The following is a 22,145-nucleotide window of genomic DNA, read 5'->3' on the forward strand; positions in this document are numbered from 1 at the left end:
TGTCATCACCCGCATGAACTCCATACAGTTGTATCAACCATCATTATTTACGCTAATCACGTTAGCTAATATTACTTGATACAAAACATTCTTTAATTAAGAAAGTTTCTACACGTGCTTTCACCCTAAAGTTTTTGGGCTCTAAATCAGTCGACTTCTATTCGAGTGACTAACGGTCCACCTTTACTCGAATGTGAAGTTGTAGTAAACATTTCAAACTGACATCTCACATAACTTTTTACGTAAGCGCGAGCAAAAATACTAGTCAAAACTGTGCAGTTATTGTTGAATAATTTTACACTTGGTTTATATTTAGACCACATTTGACAGTAATTGTAGATTTTAAACATCTATTAGTGTACCACAGTTGAAAAAATCTACAAAAGTTATATATATTTTTATATAAAAAGTTTCAGTATTTTCGGTGCGTAGAAAAGGAAAAAAGAAGAAATTAAATTAAAATTGAATATTTTATATCTCGTGTATTTCCAACAAATTGTCTTGATATTTGGTATGTGAAATAAAGGTCCATTAGAGCATGTCCAGCATTTCTAACAAATTGTCTTGATATTTGGTGTGTGAAGTAAAGGTCCAGTGGAGCATGTCCAGTATTTCTAACAAATTGTCTTGATATTTGGTATGTGAAGTAAAGGTCCAGTGGAGCATGTCCAGTATTTCTAACAAAGTGTCTTGATATTTGGTGTGTGAAGTAAAGGTCCAGTATAGCATGTCCAGTATTTCTAACAAATTGTCTTGATATTTGGTATGTGAAGTAAAGGTCCAGTGGAGCATGTCCAGTATTTCTAACAAATTGTCTTGGTATTTGGAATGTGAAGTAAAGGTCCAGTAGAGCATGTCCAGCATTTCTAACAAATTGTCTTGATATTTGGTGTGTGAAGTAAAGGTCCAGTGGAGCATGTCTAGTATTTCTAACAAATTGTCTTGATATTTGGTATGTGAAGTAAAGGTCCAGTGGAGCATGTCCAGTATTTCTAACAAATTGTCTTGATATTTGGTATGTGAAGTACAGGTCCAGTAGAGCATGTCCAGTATTTCTAACAAATTGTCTTGATATTTGGTATGTGAAGTACAGGTCCAGTAGAGCATGTCCAGCATTTATAACAAATTGTCTTGATATTTGGTATGTGAAGTACAGGTCCAGTAGAGCATGTCCAGCATTTCTAACAAATTGTCTTGATATTTGGTATGTGAAGTACAGGTCCAGTAGAGCATGTCCAGTATTTCTAACAAATTGTCTTGATATTTGGTATGTGAAGTAAAGGTCCAGTAGAGCATGTCCAGCATTTCTAACAAATTGTCTTGATATTTGGTATGTGAAGTACAGGTCCAGTAGAGCATGTCCAGCATTTCTAACAAATTGTCTTGATATTTGGTATGTGAAGTAAAGGTCCAGTGGAGCATGTCCAGCATTTCTAACAAATTGTCTTGATATTTGGTATGTGAAGTAAAGGTCCAGTGGAGCATGTCCAGCATTTCTAACAAATTGTCTTGATATTTGGTGTGTGAAGTAAAGGTCCAGTGGAGCATGTCTAGTATTTCTAACAAATTGTCTTGATATTTGGTATGTGAAGTAAAGGTCCAGTGGAGCATGTCCAGCATTTCTAACAAATTGTCTTGATATTTGGTGTGTGAAGTAAAGGTCCAGTGGAGCATGTCTAGTATTTCTAACAAATTGTCTTGATATTTGGTGTGTGAAGTAAAGGTCCAGTGGAGCATGTCTAGTATTTCTAACAAATTGTCTTGATATTTGGTATGTGAAGTACAGGTCCAGTGGAGCATGTCCAGTATTTCTAACAAATTGTCTTGATATTTGGTATGTGAAGTACAGGTCCAGTAGAGCATGTCCAGTATTTCTAACAAATTGTCTTGATATTTGGTATGTGAAGTACAGGTCCAGTAGAGCATGTCCAGCATTTCTAACAAATTGTCTTGATATTTGGTATGTGAAGTAAAGGTCCAGTGGAGCATGTCCAGCATTTCTAACAAATTGTCTTGATATTTGGTATGTGAAGTACAGGTCCAGTGGAGCATGTCCAGCATTTCTAACAAATTGTCTTGATATTTGGTATGTGAAGTACAGGTCCAGTAGAGCATGTCCAGCATTTCTAACAAATTGTCTTGATATTTGGTATGTGAAGTACAAGTCCAGTAGAGCATGTCCAGTATTTCTAACAAATTGTCTTGATATTTGGTATGTGAAGTAAAGGTCCAGTAGAGCATGTCCACTAAAACATGTGACAGAATGGATCAGAACAGTCCTACCTACAGAAAATGGAAAATTGCTAAAATATCACGTCTATTAATAACAGTGTTATGTAGGTTGTTTTGGCCATATGACACAACCGTGCGTTTTGATCTCTTGCATTGCTTCAATAACCCACATAGCGGATTACAAATCCGAGGAAAACAGCTCAACCAGTACAATTAGAGCGTGTTAAACTATGTTATTACCCATATATATTGTTGTCATGGGAAGCAGAATTCATATCTGAATAGAAGTAACTTTGTTCACAGTTTCGGGACCTGTACTATCAACAAAACTAATACTGCTTTCATACAAGTTTAAAACATTCTTAATTAAACGGTCATCGTTTCTTAATATAACTGGTGGTTAAGACGCTCGACTCCTAATCCGAGGGTCACGGGTTCGAATCCCTGTCACACCAAACATGTTTGCCCTTTCGGCCGTGGAGGCGTTGTAATGTTACGATCAATCTCACTATTCGTTGGTAAAGAGTAGCTCAAGAGTTAACAGTGGGTGATGATGACTAGCTGTCTTCCCTCTAGTCTTACACTGTTAAATTAGAGACGGCTAGCGCAAATAGCTCACGTGTAGCTGTGCGCGAAATTCAAAACAAACCAAACCAATCTTAATATGACTACTTAAGGAAACCTATTATTAAATTAATTTCATACGCTTTAGGTAGAAGAACTTTTGGAGTTTTCTTCTCCAGTTCACCGTGGAAGAACAAAAACTTATTCTTATGAACGTATTTATAACATAAGTCTTTATCAAGAACTATACAACGGGAAACTTTCTTCATTAGTTTCAAAATAATAATAATTTTCAACAACAGCATTAAAAAAACGAGTTAATACACCAGTTAATAATTTCTTACAACGGAATACTGGTTATACAATGGCACAGTTCCCTAGCTCAACGGAATACTGGTTATAGAATGGCACAGTTCCCTAGCTCAACGGAATACTGGTTATACAATGGCACAGTTCCCTAGCTCAACGGAATACTGGTTATACAATGGCACAGTTCCCTAGCTCAACGGAATACTGGTTATCCAGTGGCACAGTTCCCTAGCTCACTGTAGAAATCATCATTACTGGTTATACAATGGCACAGTTCCCTAGTTCAACGGAATACTGGTTATACAATGGCACAGTTCCCTAGCTCAACGGAATACTGGTTATACAATGGCACAGTTCCCTAGCTCACTGTAGAAATCATCATTACCATTAATTTTTAAGTTGTACATTTAGCGAGAAAAGAGAATTGATAACATGTTCGTTACTAATACTCTCCAAGATGCTGATAATCTCGATAACATAAATAGAATTGTGCAGTTAGGGCTAGAAAGGCTTGTATATGCTCATAGGAGCCGCTCCTACATGAACAACGCCCATCTTATTCTCTTCTTCCGAAATTATGTCTTTCATTTATATTGTGAATTATAATACTTCCGCACTTTCGCATCGCAAATGTTATTAATAAATGTCGCGGAAAAGCCTGTAAACCTTTAAATAAATCTATAGGGTCATGAGTTTTTCAACAAACTAATTATCTTCATTTTATCACATTTCATACTCTTCAGAGGCGTGTGTGTTTTCCTTATAGCAAAGCCACATCGGGCTATTTGCTGAGTCCACCGAGGGGAATCGAACCCTTTATTTTAGTGTTGTAAGTCCGTATATTTACCGTTGTACCAGAGGGGAACTTTTTCAGAGCCTGATGGTTCAGTTGTATTTCTTGGCCTCATGCACTACTTCAAAATGATCCAATTATTATAAAGTAATGAATAGCGTCAAACACCTATAAAAACAAATATTAATCATTCACCAGGTTTAACCAATCAACAATCTTACCGTCTTCCATATACAATGCCTGGCATGGCTAGGTGGATAAGACCCTCGACTCGTAATCTGAGGGTCGCGGGTTCAAATCCCCGTCACAACTAACATGCTCGCCCTTTTAGCCATGGGGATGTTATAATGTGACCGTCAATCCCACTATTCGATGGTAAAAGAGTAGCACAAGAGTTAGCGATGGATGGTGATTACTAGCTGCCTTCCCTCTCGTCTTACAATGCTAGTGCAGATAGCCCTCGTGTAGCTTTGCGCGAAATTCTAAAACAAACAAAACTATCGGACACACACATATGGTAAACTTATAGTTTTAATCTATATTATTCTATTACGAAAGATCGAATCATATACGTGTAATGTACGTCTAAAACATTAAGTTAATTAATGTTGACTATTTTAAAAATGTTATTTTATCGATAGGATTTCAATCCAATCTGCTTGACAAGTTGTTTAATAAAATCAGAAAGAAATTTCTGGAAAACCCAAAGTAATAAAAAATAAAATTAAAATATTATACTATCAGAAAATCTTAGGTACATTAAGTACCTTATTGAAAAACATACAAGTCAATACAATCTGAAAAATACTGTTGGAAAACGTTTAAGTAAATTTAATAATGAAAAATACTTTGTAGGATCATTCCAGAAACGAGGAACATATATATATATTCAACTCAATGTATGCATACCACAAAAGAAACAATACTTTGCTCTAAGAACAAATGACAAAGAAGACCATTGTCGTTAAGTGGTAACTTAGCCACTTCTACTGTCTCTTATACAGATTATAACTGATTGATTGGAATCAAAGCTACACAATGGGTTCTCTATGCTCTGTCCACCACAGGTATTGAAACCCAGTTTATAGCACTGTGAGTCCGCATTGGGGCGAATACATACATATTATATACTAAATTTCAACGTAGCTGTGCTCTTTGTGCTAACATTATATTTTTACTGAAGAAAGATACTAAAGAATATGTTGAAAGACGTAAAAGTAGGCCCTCCAGCTTTGCGCGAAATTAAAAAACAAACAAACAATCCATGTACAACCTTGTAAAATATTCAAGTATTTTAATTTTCTCAAAAGATGTTAGGTTTTATATGAAAAATATATTAAAGGATAAGTATACAAAGATGTTTATGATTGGACGAAAACTGTATTAGTATTCGTAAGCTCATGGGCTTATGGCTTACGTATGGTAGGCCATAATAATGCGAAATTAATATTTGGACTGCTCTTTGACACTTTTTAATTTTGATTATCATTGCTTTTATAATATGAATATAATCTCTTTAACCAAATTACGAACGGTAATTAGTAGGCCTAATTAGTTAGTGCTCTAATGTAAATCAACGCCAAATTGGGCCTGCTTGTGAAGAATCACCGTAAAAGTGTTTTCACGAAACACCTGGATCTCCTTAAGGAGTTGGGTGAAAAGTTTAACTTTTGTAAAATTTCGAGACCGAGACGATTCGTTTGGTACCATTTAGAAAATTAATTAATCTGTTTGTTTGTTTTTTAATTTCGCGCAAAGCTACTCGACAGCTATCTGCGCTAGCCATCCCTAATTTAGCAGTGTAAGACTAGAGAGAAGGCAGCTAGTCATCACCACCCACCGCCAACTCTTGGGCTACTCTTTTACCAACGAATAGTGGGATTGACCGTCACATTATAACGCCCACATGGCTGAAAGGGTGAGCATATTTGGTGTGACGGGGATTTGAATCCGCGACCCTCAGATTACGAGTTGAGTGCCTTAACCACCTGGACATGACGGGTCTTATTATTTTGCTGACATCTTTAACTAAGTCATATGTTCAATAAATAAACAATGTTTTTAACAGCACTTTCTTTTAACCTTTTGTTATAGCTGAAGAGCCTTATTTTCAAATCGAACTGTTTATTCTACTTAATTCTATTTTGCTAATTAGTTATTATTATGTTTATTAGGTATATTCAATTAATCAATTTTATGTTAAAAGAGCTATAACTGTTAATCTTCTTGGAACAGTGACCGATAAAGATTTGTTTCTCTTAATTTTGCAATGGAAGCTTATTCTATATGGCTATATAAATATCACATGCACATAAACAATTTTTTTTTTAATATTTAAATTATAAAAACAGGGATACAGACAATGTCCCAGCCAAACATTTTTATGTAGTCTACTTTTTTATTTGTTACTTTTGAACACATTTTGAAAGTTTGTTTGTTTGTAATTTTAGGTTTGTTTGTTTCAAAGTGGGAATCTAATTAGGTTAGAAATTTGGTAATTACAGCTGGTATTTTTCAAGATGAGAAATTACATGCTGCATAAAACTGGCGTCTAATTAAAAAAAATGGTTCTATTTCAATAAAACAGTTGTCGAACACATTTTTCAGTGGAATACAAGAGACTAAAAATGTTCTCAAAACGATTGGAGAGTACAAAAGACATACAAAAAATACAATTTTATCTGAACACAAAACATAAATTTTTGATGATTCAATTCGTATACAGAAAAGCGTAGAGCAAAATTACCCACAATTGAAACATCGTTTAAATTTTTTTTAAACATTAGAGACATTTTGGTGGTCGACATCATTTAATTATCGCATTCAAGTCTTATAGTTTTAATTTTTCACAAAGTTTGCATCTTACACTTTATCAAAGTAAGGTCAAATTTCTGCAACAAAGTACCAAATATTTACAAAAAAAAATTGTATTTATGAATAGGACTGAAACATTATAAGTTAGTTTGTTATAAAGCAAGAGTTGTATTTATGAGTAGGAATGAAACATTAAAAGTTTGTTGTAAAGCGAGAGTTGTATTTATGAATAAGAATGAAAAATTAAAAGTTAGTTTGTTATAAAGCGAGAGTTGTATTTATGAATAGGACTGAAACATTAAAAGTTAGTTTGTTATAAAGCGAGAGTTGTATTTATGAATAGGACTGAAACATTAAAAGTTAGTTTGTTATAAAGCGAGAGTTGTATTTATGAATAAGAATGAAACATTAAAAGTTAGTTTGTTATAAAGCGAGAGTTGTATTTATGAATAGGACTGAAACATTAAAAGTTAGTTTGTTATAAAGCGAGAGTTGTATTTATGAATAGGACTGAAACATTAAAAGTTAGTTTGTTATAAAGCGAGAGTTGTATTTATGAATAAGAATGAAACATTAAAAGTTAGTTTGTTATAAAGCGAGAGTTGTATTTATGAATAAGAATGAAACATTAAAAGTTAGTTTGTTATAAATCGAGAGTTGTATTTATGAATAGGACTGAAACATTAAAAGTTAGTTTGTTATAAAGCGAGAGTTGTATTTATGAATAGGACTGAAACATTAAAAGTTAGTTTGTTATAAAGCGAGAATTAGTAATCTAGAGACGAGACTTTGTCCGGTGATATATTGTTCTGGACCCATAGAAACATGTTACTGTTATGATGTATTTTAAAACTAATTGTTAGTTTTATTTATTTTTATTGATTATCTGTAAAATACGACGGTTTTCAAGCAAATATAATCTAATGGTTATGATGCTGTAATCAATAAAGTTGATAAATTCGTACCATCAAAAGTTCGTTCGGTAATATGTTCCGAACCTTTCAAGGTCCAATTTTACGCTTAAGCCTAATTTGTTTAGTAAACCATTTAACGTGAAAGCTACTAAATATATCATAGTTCATGTTTTCAGTTTGATGACATGCGGTACTCTTTGCATTTTAAAGCGTAAGCATCAAAGGAAGCCAGTTAAATAGATGAATTATTAAAACGAACCCTCATCCTATCAATATAGACAAGAATTGTACTATTTACTATTTGTTGATTACCCACTGTCTTTACAAACGAGGCAAAAAAATGTAATTTAACCAAACGTTTTCTTTACAGAAAAAGTTATAAAAAAGTTTAAAACTTCTAAATTGTTTCATTTAGAAACATCAGTTCACTAAAAGAATGCCTCTTTTAAAAAAAAACACAAACCATTAATCACTTTTGATAAAAAATAATAGTAAATGAATCTTAAATTCATACACGGTTCCCAACCTTGGCGGATTCGAATCCTCGTCACACCAAACATGCTCGTCTTCTCAGTGCAGATAGCTCTCGGGTAGATTTGCGCAAAATTCAAAACAAACATAACCGAAATTAAATACTCTGTGTTTCATAACAGTGCGACTTGTAATCTGAGGGTCGCGGGTTCGCATCCCGGTCGCCCCAAACATGCTCGCCCTTTCATCCGTGGGGGCGTTATAATGTGACGGTCAATCCCACTATTCGTTGGTAAAAGAGTAGCCCAAGAGTTGGCGGTGGGTGGTGATGACTAGCTGCCTTCCCTCTAGTCTTACACTGCTAAATTAGGGACGGCTAGCACAGATAGCCCTCGAGTAGCTTTGTGCGAAATTCTAAAACAAACAAACAAATAATTCATAACAGTCAACGTAAACATGATGGTAAATGTTTACAATGTACAACCACTATTTACAGCTTTGTACCGATTTAATTTTACACACCCACATATCACACATAAGAAAGAGAGAACACTATAACCACTTACCTACCTTGATGTCATTCAATTCAAGTAAGTAGGCTTCTCACATGTTGGAATTGAGTAATCCACACAAGTCAAGCTGAAACTATACATCTTAAAAACCCGATGCAATCATACATTTGCGATAGTTTAAAGCCATATTTGATATAAAAATACACTTTACAAAATTGATCCACAAAACGGTTTTTAAGCTTTGTTTTCGAAGAACTGAATACAGATTATCCTTTTACTGACTATGTCCATGTTTGTATATATAATGTTTTCTTTCTTATCGTTGTTACTTTCTGAGTTGTTTATCTATTGCTTTCTCTATTATTCACGAACGTTTTGTTAAGTGTACCAATGTTTCTTGATACTGCATCACATTTATCAAATTGAATGCAAAAGCGCTCTCAAAGTGGAATTCGACAAGAATATTTATTTCTCAAGCTGTTTAACATTTGGTTCTTCAAAACTACAAATAACACCTCGGTTTGAATGTTTCATTCCGAGTACTGTTCTATAACAAGTTCTATAAAATTATTTTGATGACTTTAAGATTCCATTTAATAGAATATAAGTTTCAGTAATGACGAATTGTGTGTACAATATTTTAATGTTTTGCACCCTGGTCCTTCAAATTTCTGAAGGGCTTGAAGACTGTTCCCAGAGAATTTTGAATATTCTGCTAACTTTTCTCATGCTAAACATGCAACAGTTTTTCACTTAGCTATATATATATATACACACACACATATATGCCTTTTATCGAAATTTAAAACTGTTAATATTTTTAAATTTTATCATTTGACAGCAGATTTTCAAACAGATCACATAAAATTTCAAAACCTGCAAAATCATGAAAGGATCGCAAAACCATTAGGTCTACTTCTTACACAACATTTAATATTTACTCTAGTAAATCAATATCAATCAGCCTAGTAGCCTAAAAAGCGCTTCCAAAATTTTACTTCCGATTCGTTTTTGAATAGCGTTCATTATTTCAGAAGTTCGTACCAAATTGCATCATAAAATTTACGAAAATATCTACGCTAAGTAACTCTACCAGATAAGATATTATCATTAAGCGTAGTCGCCTACATTGCTATGATTATATCTGAAGGGAAATTAACAACCACTACAACGATCCTTCTGCAGAAGCAAAACGTCACAGGTGTGACACAAGACCACGCGCCACGAACCAGACAAGATGTTGATCAATACAACCGTCTGCTGCCACGCGACTGTCTGGGAGAGACACACCTACCTTTGTGGGGGTGTAACAGTGGCGTGTTTGCGTATTGATTTAAAAGAAATGATCATGTTCAGATGGAGCTTTCATTTTTTTCAAAGTTTAACTATTTTACTTCTTGTTTAATAAAGTTAAATATGAAAAGATAAGGTTTACTTTAGTGTAGTTTCCTCTTCAATTTTGTATTAAAACAAATTATTTTAAAATATAACATTTTAGTTTTATCTTTGATAACCCCTCTGATTAGAGAAACAATGCGCAAAATTAACGGACATCAGACGCTAAATGTTCCTAAAAATCATGTAAAGCACATAAACATTTACACAGACGTGCTGATTAGCACGACAAGCATTAAGCCTTTTGTCTCCCACTAGATAAACAATCTAATCATTTTCAGTATGGCCAGGCGTGTTAAGGCGTGTGACTCGTAATCTGAGGGTCACGGGTTCGCATCCCCGTCGCACCAAACATGCTTGCCCTTTCAGCCGTGGGGACGTTATAATGTAACGATCAATCTCACTATTCGTTGGTAAAATAGTAGCCCAAGAGTTGGCGGTGGGTGGTGATGACTAGCTGCCTTCCCTCTGGTCTTACACTGCCAAATTAGGGACGGCGAGGGCTATCTGTGCTAGCTTTGTGTGAAATTCAAAAACAGAAAAAAAAACATTTACAGTAAGTGTAAAAGAGGGGCCAAACATAAGTTAACGTTTCGTATTTTCATAACATTTATGTACGTATGACTTCGTGGCCCGAAACTTTGAAAACGCAGTTATGAAAATGCAGTGATAAAAAGTAATATTTTGCTTATATTGTACATAAATTTACATATCAGTTGGCTGCTTTCTATCAGTTTCTTAACGAACCCGCTCTACCCCTCAATGTACATATACAGAAAGTTAATATAATTCACAGGTGATTATTGTATTAAATAGTCCATCTCAGTCACCAGTAGTTATTACATATTACAGGGTACTTGTATCTAACATCGAAACAATATTTTAATCTTGCTTATTAGTACATGTTATCAGTACTTTACGTACGTTGTTTTATAACCTAACTAACTGTTTACACAGATGTATGTAACATTGAAACAGTATTTTAATCTTGCTTATTAGTACATGTTATCAGTACTTTACGTACGTTGTTTTATAACCTAACTGTTTACACAGATGTATGTAACATTGAAACAGTATTTTAATCTTGCTTATTAGTACATGTTATCAGTACTTTACGTACGTTGTTTTATAACCTAACTAACTCTTTACACAGATGTATGTAACATTGAGTTATCATTATTCCCACTTGCCTTACTTGACATCTGCACCTTGATCTCGATTAAATTTAGTAGTGATAAAACTCAGTACCAATCAGATGGCTTAGCTAGATGCAGATATTAGCAATATAGGAACCGGTCATACAATGCTTTATGTTTAGTAACAGTGCTACAGTAGGATCGCTCCTTTCCGTCAGTATCTAGTCCTATGAAGTTATGCAGTCCAAGCTCTCTTAAAATAAATCATAACGTATCCACAGCCGCCCTTGATTTGACACTCAACGCTCAGGACCGTTTGGATTCAAATTTGTGTCTCTGCCAGTTTATTAAGCACTGGGTTTTCAACCGATGTAGTTAGGTTTGTTTGTTTTAATAATTTCGCGTAAAGCTACTCGAGGGCCATCTGCGCTAGCCGTCCCTAATTTAGTAGTGGAATAACACTGTCCGAGAATGGTTTATTTTTTTCCATTTTATATTAATGCTAAAATGATATTCTATGCTAAAAACAACCGCGATTTTTTACTTGAATACTCTTTTTACAATATAGAAAAAGTTTCGTTTTTATTTTTTTCAAATATCAGACATGTGATAACACTGCCTATATTAGGATGACTCGGATAGTTCATCGAAATGGTACCTTTAATATCTCCTCAACAGGTCGTCACAGCTTTACAATACTCTAGAGTGTTTCCTTTTATAACAATATCTGTGCAATACGTAAGTCAATGTTTTTCGAAATGTCTGTAAATATCACAAAAAAAAAGGTTATATTTCTTCTTTTTTGTTACATGATAACTCAAAAACCAAAACAATGGTATCAACCAATTTCATTGAGGTGACATAGTTTCAAACGGAGTATCCACTATTATAAGTATTGTTAACTAGCAGTAATTAAAAAAAAGATCATAATTCTAGTGTAAACGATGCTATGATTACCCTTAGAGGTTTGTTTGTTCTTTTTTACCAAAATTTGGTGTTCTTAAAAACAGGGTGAAACAGGAATTACCAGCCAATAATAGATAAATAATAAATATTACAATTGGAACCTCATTATAATTATGACCAATGTGTCTATTGTTTTGTTCGGATTTCGCGCAAAGCTACTCAAAGGCTATCTGCGCAAGCCGTCCCTAATTTAGACTAGAGAGAAGGCAGCTAGTCATCACCACCCACCGCCAACTCTTGGGCTACTCTTTTACCAACGAATAGTGGGATTGACCGTAACATTATAATGCCCCCACGACTGAAAGGGCGAGCATGTTTGGTGTAACAGGGATTCGAACTCGCAACCCTCAGATTACGAGTTGAACGCCTTACCCCACCTGACCATGCCGGGCCATCATTATTTCCATCAGAGTGTCTATTGAAACCACATTTGAAAAACAACAACAAGCAAACAAGTAATGAAAAACTTTTTAAAAAGGAAGTAAACATAGTTATGGGTAATATCAATTCTTTAAAAACATGTGAGCAACATAGTTCGGATGACATTTGCATCAGATGTTATGCTTACATCCTGTTGGCATTGCTTTTAAAATATTCGTATTAGCCACGCTTACTTTACCTCGTTTCTTGAAAAGTTTATGTTTCCCTGTTTAGTGTTTAATTTACGAAAAAGCATAGACATAAATATAAGAAGAAGATTAATGTATACGAGGCTTAATGTACATCATAAAACTTATTACAGATATGCTATTTGGAATTAAGCACAAAGCTACACAAAGGGTTATCTGTGCTCTGTCCACTACGGGCATCGAAACCCGGTTTTTAGCGTTGGAAGTCCGCAGACATACCGCTGATCCACTGAGGACAACAGATATGTAATACGTTTTATTTATTGTAAATTTCACACAGAATGGTTCGACATTTAGGTTTTTAAATCTTAATAGATATGTCCGCCATGGCCAAGTGGCTAGGCTGCTTAAATCGAAATCTGAGAGATGCTGGTTCGTAGCGCCATTTCTCCCATCAAACATGCTCGCTCTTTCAACCACGGCGGTGTTGAAATGTGAAGGTCAATTCTTCTGTTTGTTGGTAAAAGAATAGGTGGTGGGTGATTATGACTAGCTTCCTTCCCTCTAGTCCTTCACTGCTAAGTTCGGGACGGCTAGCCCAAATAGACCTAGTGTAGCTTTGCGCAAAATCCAAACCAAAACAAAAAATTTAACAGATAGTAATCTGAAATTAATCAAATATCAAGAAAACTGGTCAAACATGATGGATAGGAAAAGTTTGACTGTAAATATGAAAATTAACAGTTAGTATTATTTTAAATACATTATGGGTAAACAAAATGTTAATATAGGGATAGGACCCTTGAAGGATGAAAAATGAAGGCTTGTGACTGATGATTATGAAATGGTTGACTTATTATATTCTGCTCTTTCTTCAGTTTTGAAAACAAAGTTGAACAAGATAATTGCATAAATGCTAAGCTTGTGAAAATAAAACTAGAAGGTTTAAAGAACCATAAGGATCCTGGGCCAGATGATATTTCCCCGAGGGTTTAAAAGAAGGTCAAGTACTAGATATGTGAATCACTTGCCACAAGTTGTGTAAGTCCGAGAATAGCCGACAACTACCAACCGATTGGAAATAAGGTAATTTCACTCCTATCTTTAAGGAAGGTAACGAAAGTTGTTCCGGTAATTGTAGGCCTATTAGATTTATATCAATTGTGGAAAAAGTTTTGGAAAGTCTGGTAAAAGATACTTTGCAAAGTCATTTAAAAAAAGTCTATAGTTTTATTGGATAACCAAAATGTTTTCACTGTGGGAGAATATTGCCTTATAAATATTTTGACGTTCTTTGAAAAGGTTACTGCATATGTAGGTGAGGATAAGGGTGTAGATTTGCTGTATCTGGATTGTCAGAAAGCAACTGAGAAAGTGAGACACGAAAGGCTTATAGAGAAACTTATTTCTGTAGGTGTAAAGGGTAAGTTAACTAATTGGATAGAACGGTGGCTTGATGGAAGAAAACAGAGATTGTTAGAAATGGAGTTTAATCAAACTAAGTTAATGATGTAAGTGGTGTACCTTATGGTTCACTCTCAGAACCATTGCTCTTTTTTATTCACATTAATGACATAAATAAAGGAATGATCAATATATTAGTTACATTTGCTGATGATATCAATCTTGGGTGTTGCTGGCTGTGAAGAGGATGCTGCTGCTTTACAAAATAATTTAGATCATTTTGTGAGTTGGGCAAATAAATGGCAGATGGGTTTTTCATTATAATAAATGTAACAAATCACACGTAGGCTATCATAATTTAAATGGGAATAACCTTAACAGTGCCATAAAAGAAAAGGATCTTGGTGTAATGGTTGATCAATCTCCTTATCCATCCAAGCAGTGTGCTGTTGCTAGTGATATGATAAATAGGATTTAGGTTGTATCTACAGAAATATTAAATTACTAGTCTAATGAGGCTGTAATTTCATTGTATATGTTACTGGTTAGGCCACATTTAGAGTATTGTGTTCAGCCTTGGACTTCTTACTTTAAGAAATACATTGAATTGTTGGAAAGGGTTTAAAGAAGAATTATTAAAATGGTACCTGGGAAGCAGAGGTTGTCATATGAGGAGATTCTGAAATCATTCAGATTGTGTTTCTCTTGAAAAATAAATATTAAGGACGATCTGATTGAAGTGTTTAAGACTGTAAAAGGAATTGACAATGTTAACGTGTCAATATTCTTCATACTTAACAGCGAGAGATATAGAACTATGAACACAAATATAGATTTATGCAAGATATAAGGTGTTCGGAAAGTGACTGTGCAGTTTTTAAAGCAGCGATAACAGCATTCATTCAATTTATTTCAAGCCAGCAACTGATAGCGGTGTTTAGAAACAAAATAAGAAGGATCCAAGCCTGTATTGATGCCAACGGGGGTCACTTTCAACATTGTTTATAATTGTTATTCATAGTTACCTCCTGTATTCTATACTGAAACATGTCTGTTAATAAATATATAAGTGCACAGTGACTTTCCGAACACCCTCTGGCTATCGCCTTCAGCTAAGAAAATTTTATTTTTGAAATAGGGTGATTGGTTTATGGAATGGATTGCCTTCGGATGTTCTGGAGGCAGTAACCTTTAGTGAGTTTAATAAAAGAAAGCTTTATAGATATATGGATGATAAGAACTGGATTAAATTTATTAATTTAATATTTATAGTTTTTGCTTAGAGGATGGATTTGTTTTGGTTTGGATTTCGCGCAAAGCTACACGAGGGCTATCTACGCTAGCCGTCCCTAATTTAGCAGTATAAGACTAGAGGGAAGGCAGCTAGTCATCACCACCCACCGCCAACTCTTGTGCTACTCTTTTACCAACGAATAGTGGGATTGACCGTCACATTATAAGACCTACACGGCTGAAAAGGCGAGCATGTTTGATGTGACAGGGATTCGAACCCGCGACCCTCGGAGTACGAGTCGAGTGCCTTAATTCCCTGGTCATGCCGGACGTAGAAGATTGGAAAGCTGAGATTGATCAATATGACCTTTGTTGTCCCTAAACATTAGGTTATATTAAAACAATGAATTATGTTGTTCAGCCTAGCCACAAAATATAGAGCATGGGATTGATTCACGAGTTAAATTCTAAGATTGCGCAATAACTTTTAGTTTTTGTGTACTGTGCGAAATTACTGCGCAGTCGCTTAAAGCAATTTTCCATTATCTACCACATTCTTTAGATTTAATTTAGTCGATCTGATTTTTACATGGTTGACAAGTTATACGAACAGACCGATATGTGGCCAATAACCTAAATTCCAAACATTGCCCTGTAGTTGTATGGAATACTTAGTATATGATTTGAATGGGAGAGTATGGTACTCAAATTCAACATTAAGCCTAGTGTAGCATTTAATGGTTGAGCTTTGAGAAATAAGCCATTTTATGGTACAAAAAAAAAAAAAAAAAGACAGCGTCTCTTCTTTGAAAATAACAGCTTATTTCCTCATCACCAGTAAGGTTTTAGGTAATATGATAAACGTACATGTTAAAATCTCTACCACTAACAATATAGCCTGATGGTAATAGTAACTATCCAAGATGAATGTGGATCATTATCCTACCTTTCTTCTCGTGGTGAGCAAAACAAATAAAAGCAATTTGAATATATTTGCATAGGCCTCAAAAGACCTAGAGGGTATCTTAGATATTAATTTAAATGTTCGTACTTTGATCTATTTATCAAACATAACTAAGTAGTGACAAGTATAACGTCGAGACTGTTGGCGCGATAGTTCCGTGTTTTGTTTCTTTTGTACGTGTCTGTGCGTCATATCAGATTTGCAAAGCACCATAATAGAACGTTAACACTGTGTTATACCTTTGTACTTTGTGTCTATAGAACGAGGTAACTGTATGTCTGCAGAACTTCCTCAGATAACAGCGCCACTCGTTAAAAACACGCACTGTATTTACCGAGTTCACCACCCAGCGGTCAATAAACAAAAATGACAAAGAATAATGGCTATAAACCTTGAAACTAAAACAAATTATAACGTACACAACTTCACCCTACGGTATGAATTTTCTGTCGGCCATTACGATTTTTCAACTGAAATAATTATTTATTTATTCCATTATTAGATGGTAGAAAAAATTGACAATTTTTATAAAAATATATTTATTGAGCTAGGCCTTTTATTTTGTAGTGTATTTATCACCCCTTCTAATTAAAATTCAGAAAGCGAGTAAAACAGTTATCCCTGGGTTTCAAAATCTGTGAAAAATTTATTTAAAAAATGAAATATGGAAGCCTAATCTGAAACCTTTTTTTAACGATCCACAAGAACATATACAAATTTATAAATAAGGCAAATAAAATGCACCTTCAATTGCTGCGCTATGTTAGTATTGTTTATAGTTACTATGACAACTGTTCTAAAACGTGAAAAGACATAAGTTACATTACCTAAGGAATTATGATCTAATTTACTATTTAAAGACAAAAAAATATATGATCGATAGAAACAAAGCACACAAACAGGTAAAATAAAAATAATTGTAATCGTTCGTGAGCTCATCTCGTGCGTTTCCCACGAGGTAAGCGACCTACGTAAACACCCTTCGGCGGTGGCGAGGACGTTCAACGCACTGTGCAAGGCCGCTGAATGGTTCGTACGCTGGGGGTTCTTTGCCCCTTTTATTCGCCGGAAATACTCTCCTTTTTTATATAGTGACTGAAATTTTAATATAAAACATTTTTCGCAACATATATCTTTAACAGTTTGTGCACATAGAGAAATTTAAGGACAATTAATGAATTTCTCAATTGAAAATTTAGAATAATTTGATAATGAGTGTAATTTGCTAACAGCAGTTGTCTGGCTTACCTAATGGTTTATTTCTCAATTCTAATTACAGCAAAGATGTGTTTATACGTTTTGTTTGTTACAAATAACATTTCACTCAAAGATGTTTTTAAAACAGTATTATAATAGCATACCACTTGTTTAATATAAAAAAATTCTTAGCACTAAATATGTATTCGTTTCTACTACTAGAATAGTGATACCAACGCGGAATAAACACAGTAAATAAAAATTCAGACATTGTGCAATAAGTCCTCAGTCTTTGTATTAGCTTGTAGAATGCGATTAGGCATTAGATATTAAATAATATGTCTGTCGTACCCCAGCAGGTCTTTAGTAGACTTGGTTTTGGAAGAAATACCTCTGTAAGCATTTAATATAATAGATATAATGTGGCTGACCTATTATAATAAGTAACCGCGACCCGCAAAACATTTCAGTAGTTTTTCATGCAATAGACTTGAATTTGTCTTATTCTATCATTTTCACGCACGTAATTTAAGCTACGCTTTCTTGCAGGCACTGTGTATTAGATACATAATTACTGGTCCACTTTTTTAAAAAAAATTACGCGGTCAGATAAACTCACATAGACGTTACTTTATTTAAACTACATGTAAGGTAATGGTGTGTGTTTTCTTATAGCAAAACCACATTGGGCCATCTGCTTAGTTCACCGAACGGAATTGAACTCCTGATTGTAGCGTTGTAAATCCGTAGACTTACCGCAGTATCAGTGATGGTATTTATAGTGTACATGATAGAGTTATGAACTGTAAGTGTATTAAACGGTTTTCGACTTGAAACAAAGAAACTCATAAAACAAAGAATAAACCCCGTAGTTAAGAAAAAAGCTAAAAAAATGTTTATCGTAGTCTCTGAAGCTAAATTATTGCAAAATAAAGTGTGAAGTTATAATGAAGGAAAACTTAGCTGAATGTGCAGAAACGTGTGTTCACAACATGATAAACATATGTATGTAAAAACGGATTGTTTGGGTTGAGAAAATATTTTACGTAGAGGAGCGAACAATGTTTCGACCTTCTTCGGCCATCGTCAGGTTCACCGAAGAAGGTCGAAACGTTGTTCGCTCTTCTACGTAAAATATTTTCTCAACCCAAACGAACCGTTTTTACATATATACTTTTCTCTACAAGTGGGTTTTCTCAACACCACTGATAAACATATGGTTTTGAACGAATTGTGTATGCATATCTTAGACCTAAATAAGTCGAGAAAGTCCAAAGAAGTTTTATTTAGTGTTGTGGGTGGGTTTTCTTACGGCAAAGCCACATCGGGCTATCTGTTGTATTAGCGTTGTGTCAGTTTTTTTTTTTGTATTTTGGGAAACTACATGTGGGTGGAGTACTGTTTGTGTGAAATACTTTGCAAATACAAAAAATTACAGAAAAGATCAAAACTGAAATCAAAACCAAGTTTGTTAGTTGACGACAACGACGCTACCATCATGCATCAAACTCACTGCACTAAAAAGTCTGATTAAGCAAAAAGCAGGTATGGTGATCCTAAATTGAAAAGCCAATATGCAATCCAGACTCCTCACACAAAGGTCTTTCTCATGATACGAGATATGCAGTGTTTGATTGAGAAATGTGCGAGAAAAGTACAATAAACTCTTGTACGTAATCAATAAAAAAAAAAGCCACAATATGGATTCTTTGAATTTCACTGAACTTCAAGTACACAAGTATGTTGGTCAGGTGGTTAAGGCGTTCAACTCGTAATCTGACAGTCACGGGTTCAAATCCCCGTCGCACCAAACATGCTCGCTCTTTCAACCGCGGGAACGTTATAATGGTCGGTCAATCCCACTATCCGTTAGTAAAAGAGTAGCCAAGGAGTTGGTGGTGGGTGGTGATGACTCACTGCCTTCCCTCTAATTTTACACTGCTAAATTAGAAACGGCTAGCGCAGATAGCCCTCATGTAGCTTTTCGCGAAATTAAAAAACAAAACAAGTATGGTAATAAAGAAATGTCATAGATGGTTATTTTAAAACTTACTTACTATGTTAAAGAAGAAACACTACACCACTCTGACACAAATCAGTGTATTGTCTTTCAATTTTCGTAAGAAAACAGAAACGTAAAAAAATTAAAACTTAAGTGCAACAAAAATTATCCTGCTTTATTAAATTTACAGCTGTTTTAAATTACCAGATGTACAATACCTTTGGTTATTTCTAACAACAGTGTACTTCGTATTCAATCATTGTGGTAAATTGACAGTAGGTGTGGAAAATTTTATTCTTTTTTGTACAAGTACTAATCTGGATGATAAGTTAATCAAATTCTAACGATTTTGTTTCAGAATTATTGAACAAAGCTTTATTTTTGCCTAACTGTTAATAATTTTGAAGTTAGCGCTCACCATCAACTCTTTGGCTATTCTTGTCTCAATGAAGAGTAGGATTTGACCATTAGTTTTATAATGCACTTACGATCCCGAAATGCGGAAGGCTGCCAAATCCTGCACCCTCGGATTGAAGGTCTGAACACGTTAACTACTAAGCCACGCCTGGCTCCTAATAGCTTAGTTTAATTACTTTATCCGAACCCTTACCTCGAAAAATAAGACATGTCCTTTGAGTTGTAGGACTCCCAGCTGTGCAGTGGTTAGCCGGATTATTCCTAAGAGTGCCCAACAGACATGGAGAAGATATTTACACACCCCAGACCCTGTTTGTACAGGATGAGCATGAGACAGAGTTCAGATAACCCGCCAATCAGGAAGTTCTCTTCCGCCCTCCACTGCTGATGTCTGTACAGAGCAGAACTAGAACTGTGCTAAACTATACAACAAAATATAATTTCCGGCAGCAACACAGCGTTACACCACAGTGTAAACTGCTGTCGAACGTAGAAAACTCATGTTTTAAACACAGCCAGAAGAACAAATGAAGTTCGTAGTGCGCGCAAGGAAATGAAACATGGAGTGAAAGGGAAAATCTTCTGCTACATTGCGCACGTAACACTTCAAAAACACTCTGGAATAAGTGTATGTATGTTTAGTCAACTTCATTAGCACTTATTCTTGTTGAACAGAATAATAAAATCACACACGCCAAACTAGTATCACGCATGTGTCACCGGGGCAGAAAATAACATCATGGCTACTGCGCGATCATTGCCCTGCCACCTGGCGGTGCGAAGAAGGCGTCTCACGCGCGGCCACATAACGAAGTAAAACAGAGAAAAAAAGAACTCGAATTATCTTCATGCAGTTCGTCTGCTAACTACCCATACCACTTATCGTTAAGCTCATCGGCCGCATAGAAAAAAAAATCAGAGGTGAAAAGCCAGGGCTCACTACCAAGGGCATTGTCCTGGATGCGCGAAACACTGAGGGCTGAACTCACTCACTCTGGATTGCCCTGTTAACTCATCAAAATTCATAAGTTATAACCAAATCAGAGCATTAAACTTTCAAATGACTTCTAACCACGTTGACAGTAACTTCACGTCAATACATTCTTACATGATTTTTGTAACCTAGTACAATAATTTTATATAGTTATGAGAAGATATTTGATAACGAATGTACTACTACAAACGTTATTTATATTTGCATAAATAGAACGACAGTCTTATAATTACCACATCTTCATTTTTCTGCACTTTTACTGTTGTCACACCTTACACATAATATTTATTTTCGCTAACATTCCCAAAGTAGGTTTATTTGCCAGACCTGTCGTTTTAGTGCTTTGTATTCCGCATAACTTTAAATAATGCAAAAGGAAAAACTCACTGATTTGCATATTGTTTATGCATATCCAAGTAAATTAAAAGCATGAAAAGTAACTTGATTTATTACGTCCTGAATTAAACGTGTAATAATATACCTAGAGGAGCAGCGGAGAATAAGCCGATTCCTTAGATCTTGTACCAAATGCATAATAAATACCTGTACAGTAGGGTGATTAACTACATCTTGAATGTATCAAAAACACCTACAGGATAAATAGATTATTAGATCCTGAACCATATGTGTTAATAAATGCCTATAGAGTAGTTTGATTCACTAGATCCAGAACGTATTATGTAACATCTGTAGGATAAGGTAAGTTATTGTACCTTAAGCTGTACCACACCACGTGGAAGAAAAATCGATTTTTTAGACATTATATGGCATGTAATAATATACCCAGAAAATAATATGATTCACAGGGTTTAAACTAATGCGTAAAAAAACACCTCGAGAATTATATGATTCATTAGGTCTTAACCTAATGCGTAATTAAACAGTTGGAGAATAATATGATTTATTAGATCTTAAACTAACGTGTAATGAAATACTTAGAGAATAATATGATTTATTAGGTCTTAACCTAACATGTAATGAAACACTTGGAGAATAATACGATTCATTAGGTCTTAATCTAACGTGTGATAAAACACTTAGAGAATAAGCTGATTCATTACGTCTTAACTTAATGCGTAATAAAACACTTGGAGAATAATATGATTCATTAGGTCTTAACCTAAAGTGTAATAAAACGCCTGAAGGATAAACATAATTCATTAGGTCTTTGTCCGGCATGACCAAGTGGTTAGGGCGCTCGACTCGTAACCTGAGGGCCGTGGGTTCGACTGTTCGTCACACTAAATATGCTCGTCCTT

At 34.8% G+C, this 22,145-nt stretch overlaps 1 protein-coding gene across 13 annotated transcripts in view; it reads right to left on the reverse strand.

The window, feature by feature from the left end:
* Positions 1–22,145, reverse strand: part of LOC143241112 (uncharacterized) — an 83,473-nt gene that overhangs the window by 31,627 nt on the left and 29,701 nt on the right. For 3 of the 13 annotated variants that reach the window (XM_076484681.1, XM_076484680.1, XM_076484683.1), the window contains exon 1: positions 20,086–20,638. The exons of 1 other annotated variant lie outside the window; for it this stretch is intronic. Coding sequence is in view for 3 of the 12 variants with exons in the window: in XM_076484679.1 (XP_076340794.1) it covers positions 4,120–4,129 (10 nt within the window). In the remaining 9 variants the exon portion in view is untranslated. Of the gene's footprint in view, positions 1–3,140; positions 4,067–4,119; positions 4,381–20,085; positions 20,654–22,145 lie in introns of those variants that run through there. 9 more of the 13 variants (XM_076484692.1, XM_076484691.1, XM_076484679.1 and 6 more) reach the window with 8 other exon arrangements.

This window comes from Tachypleus tridentatus, chromosome 13 (genome assembly GCF_004210375.1).
Source record: "Tachypleus tridentatus isolate NWPU-2018 chromosome 13, ASM421037v1, whole genome shotgun sequence".
NCBI classification, from domain to species: domain Eukaryota; kingdom Metazoa; phylum Arthropoda; class Merostomata; order Xiphosura; family Limulidae; genus Tachypleus; species Tachypleus tridentatus.